At 37.9% G+C, this 17,358-nt stretch overlaps 3 protein-coding genes across 3 annotated transcripts; 2 read left to right on the top strand and 1 right to left on the bottom strand.

Moving 5' to 3' along the window:
• Window positions 1–1,371: 1,371 nt before the first annotated feature.
• LOC106616972 (median body protein) lies at window positions 1,372–5,198 on the top strand. Its single transcript, XM_014233913.3, has 5 exons — window positions 1,372–1,656; window positions 3,985–4,290; window positions 4,376–4,488; window positions 4,578–4,874; window positions 4,937–5,198. The coding sequence occupies exons 1-5, from the start codon at window positions 1,596–1,598 to the stop codon at window positions 5,021–5,023; spliced, it is 864 nt and encodes a 287-aa protein (XP_014089388.3). The 5' UTR covers window positions 1,372–1,595; the 3' UTR covers window positions 5,024–5,198.
• A 3,129-nt stretch (window positions 5,199–8,327) lies between these two features.
• On the top strand, window positions 8,328–14,010 carry Cpr30B (Cuticular protein 30B). Its single transcript, XM_070106823.1, has 4 exons — window positions 8,328–11,467; window positions 11,549–12,862; window positions 12,920–12,990; window positions 13,065–14,010. Exons 3-4 carry the CDS (start codon window positions 12,979–12,981, stop codon window positions 13,413–13,415), a joined length of 363 nt encoding a protein of 120 aa, XP_069962924.1. The 5' UTR covers window positions 8,328–11,467; window positions 11,549–12,862; window positions 12,920–12,978; the 3' UTR covers window positions 13,416–14,010.
• Window positions 14,011–14,356: 346 nt separating this feature from the next.
• LOC106616343 (uncharacterized) lies at window positions 14,357–16,529 on the bottom strand. The gene is made up of 2 exons (XM_036361919.2): window positions 16,426–16,529; window positions 14,357–16,172 (listed from the first exon to the last, which is right to left on the bottom strand). Exons 1-2 carry the CDS (start codon window positions 16,435–16,437, stop codon window positions 14,865–14,867), a joined length of 1,320 nt encoding a protein of 439 aa, XP_036217812.2. The 5' UTR covers window positions 16,438–16,529; the 3' UTR covers window positions 14,357–14,864.
• Between the last annotated feature and the right edge of the window lie 829 nt (window positions 16,530–17,358).

Here is a 17,358-nt window from a genome sequence, read left to right as displayed (position 1 = left end):
CGTTGAGGTCAATTAAAGGTAGCTCCAGGAAACAAGCTGTCTCGACAGGGTCGAACTAAAGTGGTGATTACTGTAATGTGAATTCCCTTTGCATGACGTACATATACAGGTATGTATCAGCGTATAGTCTAGATAAGCAGGAATTTAGCCTGCCAGAACTGAGTTGGGTATCACCCTTGCTCTTGATGCCAGAAAATTCCTAAAGTTGGTCTCATGTATCGACAAAGCGCTTTGACCCGATCAAAAATTGATTCCTTTCACTATGACGGCAAAGGATCCTACGTGTCTCAGATTTAATTTCGCAAAGTTTGAACAGTCAAATAGGAATCGTTGAACTTGTGTAGATAATGGTGAGCAAAAAAGTATGTCGTTCGTAAGAGGAGTTAGTTTTTAGAATTATGCAACTATTATTCATATTTAAAACTGTTTCAAAGTATTGACTTTGAGTCCCAGAGTCTCAGAGACCCAGAAGGATTATGTATAGCAAGACAAGTTTTCACTTTATTATTTTATCTTTTGAAATCTTAGTAAGCAATTTTAATTTTGCTGAAAGATTATTACTGTTTGAAATATTCCATAAAACATATCTATTTTAATTTATTTCCTTTAACTTCGGTTGGAGCGTAAGGTATCTGCGTAAGTGCCCCAAACAGCATTTAAATTAGTTTTTAAATCAGTTAATGGTGTGATCAAACAATGTCGTCGTTGCGGTTGAAAGTGTCAGGTTTGAGATTTGCATTTCTAGAATAAAATCCCTTAAGATAACATATACAGTGAGAGAACAATTGAAATAGATAGATTGCTTTCAAAATATAATAGTTCACCTATTTTCGAACTGTACAGTTTATAAGGCGGACTTACTAAACTTAGTTCGTTAGGTATATATTTGTAATTCCGGGACCTCTGATATGCGTACAAGTCCCTCCGTTTTTGAGATGTCAATCTGATAATTTATAGAAGTTAACGTTTTTTCTTGTTGCTACTGCAGATTTAAACAGCTCATGATAATATCGAGTTCTTTTGATTACAACTGTATAATCAGCTGAACGACATAAATCATCCCAATAATTTTTGTAAACGAAACAAGTAAATGAATTAAGTATATAAGAAGTTAAAATGTCTCTAAGAGTGAAGCTTTTGAAATATATAACAAAATAACAAAACCACAAAAGAGTGTTGAAGTTTTTATAGCATTAATTTGGGTGAATTCGTTACCCGACACATCTTCAGATTTACGCTTTGCTAGTTTGTAATGATAAAGCTCCAGTGGTTGTGAAAAGGTAAAAAAAGCTTTCGTTCTCGCCAGTAATTTGAGTTACTCAATTTCGGGCCAAAAGGTTTTCCCTACATTGCTGCTTATCAGTACGAATTTGACGCAATCGATAAGCGATATTTCTCGCTCTTTAGAAACTAAGGCTAGCGAAGTACACAACAAATTGAAACCAAAGGAGACAGTGCTAAGAGTTGATCGTGATAAATTCTTTGATATTCGGTTGCAATTAAAAGTAGAAAAATTTTTTAAAACTATTTTAGATCGGTTAGTTATACATTTGTATAGAAAATTGAAAAAAAGCAATTCATTTAAATGTAAAATTATGGCGAAGTTACAGCGTAAAAATGTCAGCGATCAGTTTTTGCGAGCGCAATTGGAAGTTGGTGAGTGGCTAATCGTTTATTGACTTTACAAATATCCAAATATACTAATATGCGCAAAGTGAGCAATACATCTAATGCGTGTAAGAGAGCGTTACTTCGACAAATAGTTTCAGATAATTACGGGAATTATTTCGATTTTCAAAAAATGTCAGCGGAAAGAAGTGAAGAAATCTAAAGAGCATTTAAATATTGAGAGATCTATATGTGTTCTTTCATTTTAGAAGTTCTGCTCAAAATTAATATGAGTAATTCTTTAATTATACATGCGGTTTAAGGTTCACTGTGTTAATCAAGCCAGTTATGGATAATCTTATGGCTAAGAATTCAGCTTTATTATAAATGTCAACAATAACGCGCCGAATACTCTCTTCAAAGGCGTCAATCGTCTCTGCACAGACAAGCGACTTTACATAACCTCACAAAAACTGATGCAGCGGTGTTAAATCGCTCAATCTTGGAGGCTATGCCACAGGCCCACGACGCGAGATAATGCTCTCATCAAATGTTTCTTTCAATAAATTGATTGTTTAGTTGGCTGTATGGCAAGTAGCGCCGTCTTGTTGGAACGAAATGTTGTCCACATCAACATCCTCCAATTTAGACACGAAAAAGTCATTAATCATGGCTTTATAGCATTCCCCATTGGCTGTAACAATAAAGTCGGCTTAATATTTGATGAAATATGAGCCAATGATCCCTCTTTCGAGCTTCGGGTTGACTTTATACCACATTTTTCGGCAAATATGTAAGAAATCTTAATGAAGTTCAGAGAGCATCTCTTTCTGGTACGGATATGTCTTAATACCAAACTACATAAAATCGGTCTACGATTTTTAAAATACGTGGGTCAATAAGATACCACATTTTATTGTAATCCATTCGGTTTCTTCGAATAATGCATGTTGAATTGTTTAGGAACTTTTTTAATAAAAACTTTTGCAACACCTGAAAGTATTTTATCATCTTTGATCTTTTCGAATTGCGAGGGTATAAAATGCTCGGTTACCCCCGTACGATGATAATACTTCTACAATGTCACATAAAATGGATTTAGCCTTATATAAGGAAATTGGATGACGAAATAAAAATGCTTTGATATGATCTATATTGAGATCGAATTGCAATTTGCCTGTGTCAGAATACGTCATTTGACATTATTAAAATGTAAAAATATGTCTGCATTGATAAAAACTTGGAAGTTCGATAATTAAGAGGCATTGTCAATAAAGGTGACAAAGCCTAAACGATGTAAAGTAATGTTCTGGAGAACACCAGTAAAGCCAATTAATTAAAGAATGTCATCTAACTTAGCAATAAACATTTGTGTAGTACTTAGTAGTTTGGACACTGCCAATTTATTAGAAAATTAGGTTAGGTCATTGGTCTGATTCTCCAGCCAAAGGTAACGAAGCATCCCACTTTGATAGCTGTGAACGCAGAGTTTCTGTGTTGCCCAAACACTCCTAAATAGGAATCAAATGATCCATGAAGCGTTTTAGGTTTTTTCATACATTTCTTTAGTCGGCTAATATCAATCACGGCCATTTTAATAGGTTCATCGAAAAAAGAAGTCAAGTGAACTTAGCTTCGTTTTTACTAAAATGGGAACGAATGTAAATATCCATGTTCTCTTAGGTTTACCAGCAAATAGCTCATCTTAATGACAACTGTCAGTACTTGCGCTAATGCAAGGTCTTTCAAGATCCCAGAATAAATGCTTCTGATAATAAGATAATAGTGGATGAGTGATTAGCCGTCAACCCTAGGAAAACTAAAATAGTTTTATTTACCTTTGGGTAAGCCGTTCTTCTCCCCTCATTCGAAGACTGACGTCGTCAACATGTTGATTAGGTGAAATACCTAGGGCTTATCCCTAATAGAATAATATAAAAAGCTTTTATGGAGGTCATATATTAAAGAGAGAGAAAGCAAGGCATCGGTTGCCCTGCCTGCTGAAGATGAGCTATATGAAAAGGTGGGGATGATAGTCGTTTGGGGGAGAGCGTTCCAAAAAGCTTCTTTTACTAAGAAACTTGAACGTGTCAAAAGAGCGGCTCTCATCGGCATCTCCGGTGCACTGTGGACTACTCCAACAATAGCACTTAAGGCTCAGGAAGCTGTGTGTATTGGGCCGATTTTTGTCTATGAAGTTATGGTAGATAGTAACTATTTCTAGGTGGGGTATCTATAATAAATATTGTCAGCGGTAATAGGCCATAATTAAAAATATTAGAATAGTGATATTAGGGTTTTAATCCATTCTCAAATTACTCATTTAACAAATGATGAACAAATAGTTAATTTTACTTCTTTTTGCTCCGATTTCAGTTACCGCTCAAAATGCACGTCTACAAGAGGAAAATAATTTACTGCGCCAAAAGCTCTCATGTCTCAACGGTGATAGTCGTTCTGCAGCTGCCATTAATGTCGAGGCAAAAATTGAAGCTTTACGACTCGAAGATGAACGTGATCAAATGTATGATAATTTGGAGAGATTAAAAAGAAAATATAACAAATTGCATGAAGCGTATTTGGAGAAGGTGCAGCGTTGCAAAGCATTGGAGGATACATTCAAGCGGCAAAAGACGTTGTCCGGTTTAGTGATGAAATCGGCACTAAGTCAACGCGCTCAAGGTAAGTGGGGCATGTGGATAACATTTTTCACCACTCCCATAAATAAAATATGAAGAGATAATTGATGCCATTATAAACCACACAGCGTTGGCTGACCAGACGCAAACGGAAAATCTGGAAAAACAGGTGACCAAACTACAGACGGCGCTGGACGAAGCCTATGACATAATCGATGAACTTGAATTTGAACTAGAAAGTGTATGAATTTCACATTCCTTTACACTTTAGATAACAACAATTTAGTTTAACGCTGTATTTTCTCTGTCGCTCTTTCGCTGTGTATGCAGATCGACTATATGGAGCAGGAAATGCTACATATGCGCAACGAATTATCTGCTTTGAAAGCCAAACAAAGAGACACTACGAGTGCGACTGCAAGTTCAATACCACCAACGGATTTTGAGGAACCTTTACCAGGTTATACGGCAGATGTAGCAGATGATATAAGTGCTCCAGCAAAGCGGACATCAAGAAATGTGCGTAGTATGCTACTTCGCCGTACCGCGTCTTCTTCTTCCAACGAATCTTTGCCTAATGATGACGCAGATAACGAATCACTCGAACGAGCAGTCATGACGCATGACGTAAGTGCAAAAATTATTAAAAATTTTTAAGACGGCCCTCTAAGAAAGCTTCTTTGTTGCAGATGCTTGAGAATGCAGCAGCCGAAAGCAATCAATTGCGACGAGAACTCTTAAAATCTCGAGTACATAATAGATGTCGACCGAAGTGAGACACACTGCTTCCGATTTTTCATTATACTTCGTATAAAGTAGGAAAGTAGTTACTAGCTTTTCGTAATACCTAAATATTATTTTTCATTTATTTACTTTTTATTCTAATCGTGAAGTATTAAATAATAATAGTTTTTGCGTGGATAAAATATACACAACTACTTATACTTTCAACCGCATTGCAAACTGATTGATGCTGAACAAGAACTACTGCTGATCGCATCTTCGAAATTCAGTTCACTGCTTCTTTGAAATTATTGTTATTATTTTAGGGTCGAAAAATGTTCTCTAATAATTTTGAGGGATGCTGTTGAACTTATAGCTTTTAGTAAAATCAGTCAATCTGGGTTCGTTCCGATTGCGTAGATCCGACATTCGTGAGAACTGTGAAAATGTCTCGAAGGGTATTTCTTTTGATTAAAAGATCTGCAGAAAATCTTTCTAAGCCTGAACTTTACATATACATATTTACTTATATAATATATTATATTATGCACACACATTTTTTGTCCCCCACGAAGCACGAAATTAGATTTCTTTTTATTTAACAAAAATCTATTGATGCCCCACTTTTGAACAAGTTACAAGAACGAGATACTACACTTAAATATTGCAAGACCATAGCGTGTTAATAAAATAATTTGAATGATTAAATTTTCCAAAGCAGTTTAAATTAATACCGCATAAAGCACAGAAAAAGGCAATAAAATGGTTGGAAAAACGAAGTGATAACACGAAACTGCTGCGGCACGCTACCGGCATTGCCGTCGTTGGGGGGCAAGAGTTGAGAGCCGACAGTATATTTTACACTTATTAATATACATTTACCGTTACCGGCACGTGTTGGCTGGCATGTGTCCTCTAGTTACTACTTCACGTCCTTTTTCTGCTTATTCGTGCCAAATAACGCGTAGACAGACGGCGTTGTGTGGGCTGCCGGTTAGTCGACTTAGATTGTAAATTGTTGCTAAATATTTGCACATAGTGTTCAGTGTCTATACAAGTTACTGAACTCTCCCGCAGACAGCATGAATTCCAAATCTTGTCACACTCAGACCTATATATATGCCGTTACACATATAGAATTAGATACATTACTTTGCCGCGTTAATTGCTTAATCAAGCTGCTGCGACGAATTTGACAGTTGATCTGAATTTCAAACGAAAATTTGTCTCAAACTGAATTACCAAATGTCATTTGGTTAATTATGAAATAGGTAGCACCTTATAAACTATGCTAATGATATGTAATTGCGTCTGAAAATAATTTCTCAAAATTATGTAACCTCCTTAATGATTCGCGTTTCTACTTATATAGGACCAGTTTTCAAACAATTGCCGGTCTTGCCGTTTTGGTGGTTTTCCTATTAACTTTTTTTAACCTACCAAAAAATGGGACAAGTATGAAGACTTTTGAGAAAGTGTAAGTGTAGGTAGGTAGGCGTGCTGCCACTATGCGCTCAATTTGTGCTGGATGCGCCATTTTGATGCACTATCGTATGACCTTATCATCTTGCTACCCCATTTTGTGTCGGGTTTGTGATAGAGCTAAATTTCCATATTCCCTTCTGTCTTGTAGCTGTGGCAAATAATGCTTTAAGCCTATTTAGAAGCTCCTGGTTCTGGTCCTGTCATACTTGCGCCATATCTGCTTTGATATCTTGCAGTTTGTTATTAATTTCCATCTGCTCTGAGCTATTTGTTCTAAATGCATATAAAGCTCTCTTTTGATCATTCTCAGTGGGCATGGTAATAACTTCTCCTCGAAATCGTCAAAAGAGACTACTTGTTTTGCCAACTCGTCTGCCTATTCGTTGCCAAGAATGTTTTTGTGACCGGGAACGTAAATTATGGACAAGTGAGGTTAATTTGCCAGTTAGCTTAAAGCCTTCCAGCAATAGTTGACTACGGTGGAATTAATCTGTGGCGTCGACAAGGCCAGCAATGCCGCCTGGCTATCTGTGCGTATGGTTGCTTTCTGTATCCTCACACAGTTATTCAATAAAGCTCCGAAGGCTTTTTCTATAGCTAGTACTTTAACTTGGATCTGTACATTAGGAGCAGAATACCGAGGGGTAAACTGTTAAGGACGCAGCATGCCTTACTTAGCATTCTTATGCACAAGAAATTTGCTGTGAACACCTTTCTCGACATCGAGGGGGCCTTCAAAAAGGTGCGGCCAGAGGTAGTGGGTAAAGCCTTTGAAAAGTTTGAGGTGGAATCGAAATCGAACGAGGCTGTCGGGAGATAGCCTACGCTGACGATGTGGTTCTTATGGTTAAAAGAAAATTCCTAAATACCGTCTACAAGCTAAATGAAGGGTACCTAAACTTGGTATCCAACTGGGCAAATAGAAGCGGCCTAGCCGTCAACTCAAGTAAAACTGAAATGATTTACTAGGAGATATAAGATCGCAAACGTGCCCCTCCCCTCTTTCGGGGGTTCACGTCTTCAACCTGTTGATAAGGTGAAATACCTAGGGTTTATCTTTGATAGAAAGCTTTTTTGGAGGTCAAAAATTGAGGAGAGATTTGGGAAGGCACCGGTTGCCTTATATTGCTGGACTACACCTGCTAAAAAGCTTGAGCGGTGGACTACGGACAACACGAACAAAAGCTCTTAATGTTATTTTAAATATAGCACCTATGGATGTTGCCGGCAGGTGTATTGCTGCGAAGAGTGCTCTAAGGCTCTGGAAAGCTTGGTTTATGAAGAGATCCGAACAAGGAAATGCCGAAATTCTCTCCTCTTTCAGCTGCATTCCTGAAAATTTGGATCACTGCGTCACAGAGGCGACTCTAGGTGGATGTTTCTCTGCTCATATTTTGAAGAGGGAGGTGTGGATGGGAAGAAGTCGCTGGATAGGTGGAGCGCTCCGTCAATCTTAGCTTTTGGCTACCGGACTACTGCAGTGTTTTTCATACGGAAGTTGCTGCTATCAAGGTGGCAGTAGACGTACGCTATGAAGCCTCGTTTAGAAAAGTGAGCATTCACTCCGACAGCAGTGCGGCTGTACAAGCTCTGAGCGTGCGAACCGTGCATTCAAAACTATTCAAGGATATCTGTCTTCACTAGAAATAGCTACTTTAACATTAGGCTCGTTTGGGTGCCTGGTCACAACAGAATTGCTGGCCACTGCAAAGCCAAGGTGGGTCCCCTTGCCCCGCTCTCATCGGAATGGAGTTGGATCTCCATTGACATCTTGCGTGCTGGCTCTGGACCCCGCGTTCACTCAGCAGGCGCTGGTCGACGACCATCTCCAGGGTGACCCCGAGATCCTTCTGGCCGAGAATGGAACGCAAGAGATCTAGAGAACTTCCACTCTCCATCTCGGTTTTCATACATTCGGCGAACCAGAAGTCGAAACGGATATTAGCCGTCTCAACAAACTTTTTATAGGCCGTCCAAGTGAGATCCTTCTTAGGATCGACCTCCCAACCTAACTTCCGCTTGGAAGATACTGGAACGCAAGAGATCTAGAGAACTTCCACTCTCCATCTCGGTTTTCATACATTCGGCGAACCAGAAGTCGAAACGGATATTAGCCGTCTCAACAAACTTTTTATAGGCCGTCCAAGTGAGATCCTTCTTAGGATCGACCTCCCAACCTAACTTCCGCTTGGAAGATACTGGCTTAGTTTGGTAGACGAATAGAAAAGAAGAGATGCCAGGGTCAATGGAGTATACCCCCGCCCCTACTCCGTAGTTCATTTTGGAACCGTCGGTATAAATAGAGGTATTATCCTTCGCCCCTACTAAACCTCTCCTTCATTCCCGTCTAGAGGTTAACCTCACCCGGAAGTGGCTATTGAAATCTAACCTTGGGAGGATATGGTTTGATTTACTTAGGTTTAGCAGGTTCAGGATGACGCTATGTCCATAATCTTTCCGGTTATAACCTTCTAATTCATTTATTTTGATATTAGAACTTGCAGCTTCTTTCCGAGTGGACAGTTGATGCAGGAGCATATTAAACGCCTTGGTCCGACATGACTTAATAGCCCCGGTAACCCCAGCACAGACTGCTCTTGGTATTCTATTTAATTTTAATTTTTTTATATTGCTTCTTTAATGTTGGCTACAAAACTAGTGCTTATAAGTCAGAGTTGGTCTTATGACGGCAGACCCGAAAGTGTACAACTATTGTTAATAATTGTTTTTTGTATCTCAAAGTTATGTGTTGCATATTAATTCATTCCTGATTGTAACCTCTCGATAGTACTCAGGTCATAATCCTTTGTTATCATCTATTTGTTCAGTAGCGCTCTTGATCTAGACATATATACATAGTATATGTAGATATTTTGTTATTAGCTCTAACATTTAATGGTTTGCAATTACACATCCAAACCAAGCTAAAATCAAACAAGTAAGGAAGAGTTAAGTTCGGGTGTAACCGAACATTTCAAATTTTTGCAACTTGCACGAAAGTTACTTATGTATTATAGTGTAATATAATTTCAGATATTTTTGATAAGATATCGTACATGTGTATTAGTAAATATAACCGGTATAAAGCCAGCCCGAAGTTTAAACATTTTATGTTTGTTATATGAAAGATAGGGGTAGAATTGAGCCGATTTTATCTACTTTTGGCATTACTACATATTATTAACAGAAACAGATGCTCTCTGAGTTTCATTAACACTAGAACTACGAAGATTTACCATATACCTATTTCAAATAGGATTTTCTCTCTCTCTGAAGATTAGAAGCGTAAGAACAAAATAATCTATAATATTATTCTATACACAAATTTAATAAAAAATTATAACATTATCCTAAAATATTATAAATAAATGACGCAACCGGTCGTTTTGACATCAATCATACATATACCCATCAACAATATATACTCGTAAGTAGTAAAGTCAACCTGATGTTTGAAACTTCTGATATTAGTTATATGGGGTTAAGGCAAGTCTTCACCCGATTTAATCCATTAATTTTTGGCTCACAGATGCACCGTTATTAGAAAAACATATCCGATCAATTTTATTAAGATATCTGACATATCGGCCGATATATGCGGTATAAAATTAAATAAAAAAATAAAAAGTATTGACCCGATTCAATCCATTTTTGACACACAGGCATAATAATATCAGAAAAGGGTTCTCTCCAAATTCCAAATATATATCGCATACAATGAACGATAATTTCGGTAAAAAGTCAATCACGGACGCTATTCATTAGTGCTTGATTTGCATAATCAGGTGGAACTAAAATTTGTGTTATGTGGGAAGTAGGCATGTGTGAACCCAGTTTCGTCAATTTTTGCACTGTAAGATAAGCATGTCAGAATAATGTTATGTCTCAAATTTGGTTGTAATCGTGCAAGTAGATCACGAGATATGGGTTTTCACCTAAAAGTGGGCGTGGCTACGCCCATTGTCCAATATCTGAATTAGCTCCAATAAAGCTTAATTTTACCTTTCTATGTTTAAAATTAAAAAGTCTCTGACTTGTTTATTTAATAAGTTATCGCACTTTTAGTAGTTTTAATCAAAACTGTATCAAAAATTTAATCAAAAAAGTAGGCGGGGTTATCACTCGATTTCACCCATTTTCACACTTATGAGTAAGTAATGGCAATTTATTAGTAATGGCAATTTATTGGTTTTTGATGAATGGCGTTTCGTAAGTGTTGCAGTGGGTCGACTACGCCCATCTACAATACAATGCCAAACTTCTTACGGTGTCAAGAAACGTGTACCAAGTTTCATCAAGATATCTCAATTTTTACTCAAGTTACAGCTTGCAAAGACGGACGGACGGACTGGCAGTCACCCATATTTCAACTCGTCTCTTCATTCTGATTATTTATATACATGTATATAATCCTATATCTAACTATATCGTCTTAAAAGATCTTGACTTGAAGGTTGTTAATTCAAACAAAATCACTAAAAATAATTAGCAATTTTTTTCCGTAGGATGCAAACAGTTGGCCTTACACCTTTCAGCTTCGGTGTAGCCGCAGTTATGTTTTTTCTTGTTTTACTACTGGAGGGTAAGCGCTCATTATCTTGGATTGTAGGGTTCGCTGTATTATCAAAGTTATCTCCAACGCTAACCTAAATTTAAATACATAAATTTTTTAAACAGGTGGTAACCCTTCGCAAATATATATTTTAAACTGTTTTATACCTTTTAATTTTCATTAATTTCGTAATATTATAGGGGACGGTCTTTCGTTTAACATATGTGCCATATCATCAAGGAAAACCCATTCAGTGACCTATTGGTACCGTTAAAATCTAGTTTGCTCACAGATAGAGAGCAGTTCGACTAAACATTCTGCCCAACTAGTGACTTTTTTACGTTTGAAATCTTGAGGACACGGTGAATGGAGTAGCAGTTCGTAGCCTTCTTCTAAGACTCGATATTGATCACAACTTGTGAATCCCAGAAAACGGTGGTCATCCCCTTTTCGACCAATGGTAATGGCTTCGCATGCTTCGGTGCAGATTTTAAAACTCTAAAACTAGTTTTTTATTACTTTTTTTACTTTAAACTTCTAGATTGTACCAGTTGATTGGTTGTGGGCTCTACAATATGTAATGTATATATAAAAGCTTATTTAAATTTAGAAATCCAACTAAAATTCCATAAATATTAAAACTGTATGTCGCGAATATAGTATCAACTTTCAAAAAAGGAAACAAATGTACATATAATATTTATTTGAATTTATTTAGATATTTTAAGCTGCATTAAAATCGGCATTTCAACTGTCTGGACCTCCTTGACATTTAACTGCGAAACCAAATATTATATTGAATTAAATAAAGCTTCTACAAGGGCATATCAATAAAAGTAATTATAATTATTAATATATACGTGTATACCATATATGTAAATTACAAGGTTAGCCGCAAATTAACTAAGGCACAGGAGCAATAGCCAAATATAACCGGCTAGTCATAACGCTTAATGGATTTGATCCCTAATAATTTTTTAGCTACGCGCAATTATCGAATAGTGTCTATGTAAATGAACATGGACATATGTGTATGTGAATCTGGTTATAGATAGGTGAACTCAATTGATTGAATATGCATATCGGACGCCTCTAATTGGCGCACAAACGCGCGTTAATTTGGTGCATTTGTATTTGACAGCATCGGTGACAGCTGGCGTAGCTTAAAGCGCTATTGAAGTACCTTTATGGCAAATTAGTAAATTTCAAATAAAAAGTTGAAAAATGCAACATTTCTTTAACGCTTGTGGGTTACGTTTGAGCAGCGCGGCGAAGCGCGGCGCAGCAGCGGTGTAAATCAATCTTGTTTGGCAATAAACGCGGCGCAAGTGGACATACCGCGCTTGATAAGTGATACTAGTATGCAGATTGCAACATATATATATATATATGTACATATGTATGAATATAAGTGTGCAGCAAATATTCTGCTACTTGGTGGCGTATTTGCATAATGCATTTGCGCCAGCGCCGTACCACGCACAAGTGTCGAAGGGGCGCACTTTGCTGCATTGGCATTATACGTTACGTGTCGCACAGTATAAAACTATTTTGTTGATGTTGTTGTTGTTGCATTATCGTTCGAATCAATATGTTTTAGTGGATCAGTGTCGCAACACGTAAAACTGCGCTCTTAAAGTAGATCACATAGGCGTACATTTGCTAGTAATTAACGTATTCGAACACTAATCGAACTCACCGCAACCCAACTCGATATTTGAAGAAGTTTTACTCGTATACTTGTATGCAGACAAAAAAGTAGAAAACAATATATGCCGAAGAAGCCATTACGAAACATGAGCGAAATGGTATGCTGGCACGACTTGTATGAACGCTCAGCTGATATAGTAGTTAGGTATAAATAAGCGCGCAGGATGTCAATATTCAATTAATCCACGCTTGCAATTTACAGCGCTGACTTCACAGTTCAAACACATTAAGTAATCCACTTACTTAGCGAAAACCTAGAATATGTTCCGCAAGGTAAATATTGCAGCTACAAAATCAAACATACTATAAAAATTCTCGAAACACTCACCCAATCCCTCCGCTTTTAGTTATTCATTCTCGCCATCGCCGTTCTGCACGTGCACGCTTTGGTCGAGCTACGTGATCAACATGAAGAACATGGCCCGGTCGCTTATGAGTTCCAGTATGCTGTGCACGATCCACACACAGGTGATATTAAATCGCAGAAGGAGTCACGCAAGGAAGACCGCGTTGAAGGCGTTTATGAACTGATCGATTCCGATGGCCATCATCGTGTCGTTCGCTACAAAGCCGATGATCATAGCGGCTTCGAAGCTATTGTTTCGCGTGAACCGACTAATATCAAAATTCCCGTTCCCGAAGTGCATCACAAATTAGTTGCCACCAAAATTTTGGCACCAGCTTTGCTGCATCATTAGAACTCCGAATAAACTGAATTGAAACTACCATATAATAAATATTCTAGAAATACTCGATACGACGGTCTTGTGTAAAAGTCGAAGCTTCGTGGCGTCAAGCATGGTTATTTGTGGAATTCGTTGCATTTACTCGTATTTACACTTGCATTTTTTGTGTTTTTAGCCATAAATCCTATAATTAGCTAAGTTTTAACAAGGTTTTTAAGTCAAATTGTGAAAGCATCCCTTATGTGCCATTTTATTATAATGATATTTGTAAATATTTCTGCAATCTCCCATTAAATATGCCATGCAAATGTACATACTATACATACATACACATACATATTGAAATATAAATGCGTCAATGTAAAGAAAATAATGCATGTTGTCAGTTATTGAGAAGAAAAAACGGAGCAACGAATTATGATGCTGGTAAAGGAACAAGGTTTCAGAACATTGTATACCACTGATTTTGCTATGCCATCGATCGATTCTCCAATTTCATAAGGTAGGTGGGTAGATAAAGTGGTTGTCTGACGATGCACCTAGGCCTTTAGGAGGCCCATGGTGGAATCACCGGAACAAAAATCAACCTACTCTACCAGCTTTGCAAGATGTGTTATAGTCTCCTGTTCTTCTACATCCTGACAGCTTCTACAATAGTCATTATGAGCTGTTCCTAGTCTGGTGTCATGTCTCTCAATTAAACAATGACCTGTTAGAACTCCTACTAGAGTTCTTATGTAATACCTTTTTAATTTTAATAGTCGGCATATGCGGCCCTTACTCCCTTCATGCCACTTTGCTTGCTTGTTGAGTAAGTGAGGGATTGGCTTCACCGAAACTCAGTGAAAAGTAACCAGAAGCATATAAATCCTTCTCTTCCGGATTCTAATTCTAGGCTGGTGATGGTTTCTTTAATTGCAGTGATCTTCGCTTGGAAGACAATGCAGTAGTCTAATAGGGAGAAGACGATTCTGGTATCTAATTTTTCTGAAAAGGCACCACCTCTCTCGATTATCAAAATTGAAACCATCCGTATCTTAGTTAGGAGGATTCCCTCAGTCTAAGAGCTGATTTCGCTGCCAGTTGCTTACGGAACATGTCTGTTGGCTGTAAATGTAAAATGACATTAAGTGCTTGACTTGGCGTTGCTCCAAGAGCTAAACTTGTGTATGTTCAGCTTCATTAACCCATCTGAAAAATAAATTTTTTAAGGTGTCCAAAGTAGGTCTCCGTGTCGGCGACAATGTTGTTATTGTTGTTGAAATGGTTATATAATCCCCGCTTGGGTGGTAATGATTTGTTTGATTATCGTCGAAGTCTTCGAAAAAGTCTGCGACAACCTCAAAGAGGACATTGTTTTAAATCCTTCATTTATTAATTACGTTAAGCATATTATAATAATTTACTATTAACTAACTATTTCTTAATATTTTAAGAAATTTAAATTTTTAAGTAAGTGGTCTAAATTGAATACGATGCCGCATTCAGCTCTGGTTGTGGAGCATAATTCGATGTTGGTGGCGCATAGTCTGAACCATAGGAAATTGAATTCAGATATTCAGTATTATGATCACCATGTGCGTTATGATAACTCAAGGTATCTAAACTCTGTTGATCACTGCTGGCTTGAGAAGGTGGTGATGGAGGAGATGCCCCATCATAAACTTGTGGTTCACTTAAACCGATTTTATTCACATAGTTTGCATACTGGGGGTCTGAAGCTGCCATCAAAGATGACGCATGGCTCTGTGGCCTGACGTCTAACAGGAGTTCTTTATATTGTGACTCCGAAGAATTATTTTCATATTTCGGCTCTCCCGTGGCCGGTACGGACATTGGGAAGCCATAAGACAGTGGGAGTGGATGGTAAATTGGTGTGGTGGTAAGTGGAGTTGGAGGTAAGCTGCTATGTATGGCATATGTAGGTCCGTGAATGGCTGATTGTGTGTAGCTGTTGGCAACTTCTTTATTAACACTTTCCATTTGCAAAAGACGAGTCAACTCATCAACAGAATAACTCGATTCTAATAAAGCATCCGGAAAGATATTCGTGACTTGGGAATCCTTATATAAATTTGGTGTTTGTTGAGAGTAAGCGATTGCTACTGGCTGTGGATGTAGAGGCTGTCCTGATAATGGTGTCAATGCTGGTTGAACTTTATAAGCCAAATTTCTATGAACATATGGATTTACCAGCTCGTTATTAGTTTCCATAGGATAAATAGCTGGAGGGTGGCTGGGCCCCGTTGACTGTAGGACCGGTGTGTATAAGATTTGTTGGTCTGGCACAAATCCATGCTGATGCACGTGCTCCCAATTGTGCTGTCCATTAGGTACGCGATGTGTTGTCTTCGTAACTTGTGTTATTTGTTTTTGAGATGCGCCGTTTGCCGTCACCTTGCGACAGAACTCCTTACAACTCCGTTTACATTCAGAATAGCACTTGTTGTAAGCGGTAGAAGCTGTCGTCGTGACCACCGGTGTAGGGGTTGTGTAATGCTCTGTTCGTGGCTTTATAGTTGTGGTCTTCTTAACTGGTGGGCGCGCCGTTGTATGTGGTTTCTGGGTGATGGGTGCATAAGTGGGAGGTTTTGGTTTTTGCCTTTCAGTAGTTGTTGTAGTTGGCCTTTTGGTTGTGGCAAGCTCTTCACACGGCACTTCCTCCCACACTTCCTCTTCGCAGTGCGGACAATAATGGTGGTAGTTGGGTGCAGACGCGGCTGGTGCGAGTATAGCGCAGGCAAGCAATAACAAATAGAAAGAATTAAACTGAAATTGAGAGAGAAAGCATTAACTCTTGTGCCGAATCGAATATCGAAAATCAAAAGTGAAAGCAAAAAACGGGATCACTTATTGTAAGTGATTGACCGCAAATGGGACTGCCTTAAGTGGGTCAGTACGGCGTTGGCAACGTCGGCAAAGCCGTTATGTCTTATTAAATAATCGTCACTACGGTTATTGGCCTTTTGTCACTTATGTCAAGCGGGTGGTGGTCGCAGCGACCTAGTCAGTGTTAATTTACCTTAAACAGCATTTTTTGCTTTTCTCTACAGGCGCACTCACTTAACAACAGATTCGTCGGCGATTTTCAATTGGAACTTAAAAAACTTATTTTGTTGCATTAAGTTTTATAAGTCGGTCGTCTTTAGCGCAGCAGCGCAATGTATGGGTGTCGAATTATTTTGTTTTCAGCTTAACGCCGCCTCAGCACGCGCTTGCAAAGCTGACGAATACATGGGCGAAGGTTGAACGGGCAAAAAATGTTCGCCTAGGGCACGTTCAGCGAATAAACAAACAAAATGGGAAATGGTGAATGTAGAAAAATTGTTCTTGTAATCGAATGAATATTTACAAAATAATAAAACTTTTTCCCGAAGTTCCAAGTAAACTCAGATATTTCCTATATTATTTCTTCATATAAACATATGTATGTATTAAGCTTACACTTTCGTTAGTAGTATTAGGGTGGTTCTTAGATTTTGACTATGCAATAGTATGCAAAACTGTTTTAGTAAATGTTCGAATTTCACAACTCGACTCATTTTTTTAGAGCTTACGTCAATTACAAATAGAAGCTCGAACAAACCTTACCTTTGTGTTTTTCCATGTAAAGAAAATATATATACCCTATATATTATATTTACGAGTATATATTATTTCCTTTCACTCCGGTTGAAGCCAGAGAAGGGTAGGGCCAAATAAAAGCGTTAAAGTCCAGTAAGTATGAGAGTCTTTCAAGTTTCAAATTTGCAAAATACTTCAGTTTTCTTATTAACGTTTTTGTTAAGGACTAGGATTTGCAACTGTATAAGAGTACTGTTTTCTGGATGCTGGAGTTAAAAACTTGAAGTTTAGTGCTGACTCAGATAGATTTAGAGGACCAGATGAGGTTTAACTGTGTAAATGCACAAAGCGCTTTGCTTATGCGGTTGGAAATGTTTTTAATAGAACCTCC

This window comes from Bactrocera oleae, chromosome 3 (assembly GCF_042242935.1).
Source record: "Bactrocera oleae isolate idBacOlea1 chromosome 3, idBacOlea1, whole genome shotgun sequence".
In the NCBI taxonomy this organism is placed as follows: domain Eukaryota; kingdom Metazoa; phylum Arthropoda; class Insecta; order Diptera; family Tephritidae; genus Bactrocera; species Bactrocera oleae.
Note: the sequence above shows the minus strand (reverse complement) of the source record. Positions and strands in the feature narration are given on the sequence as shown.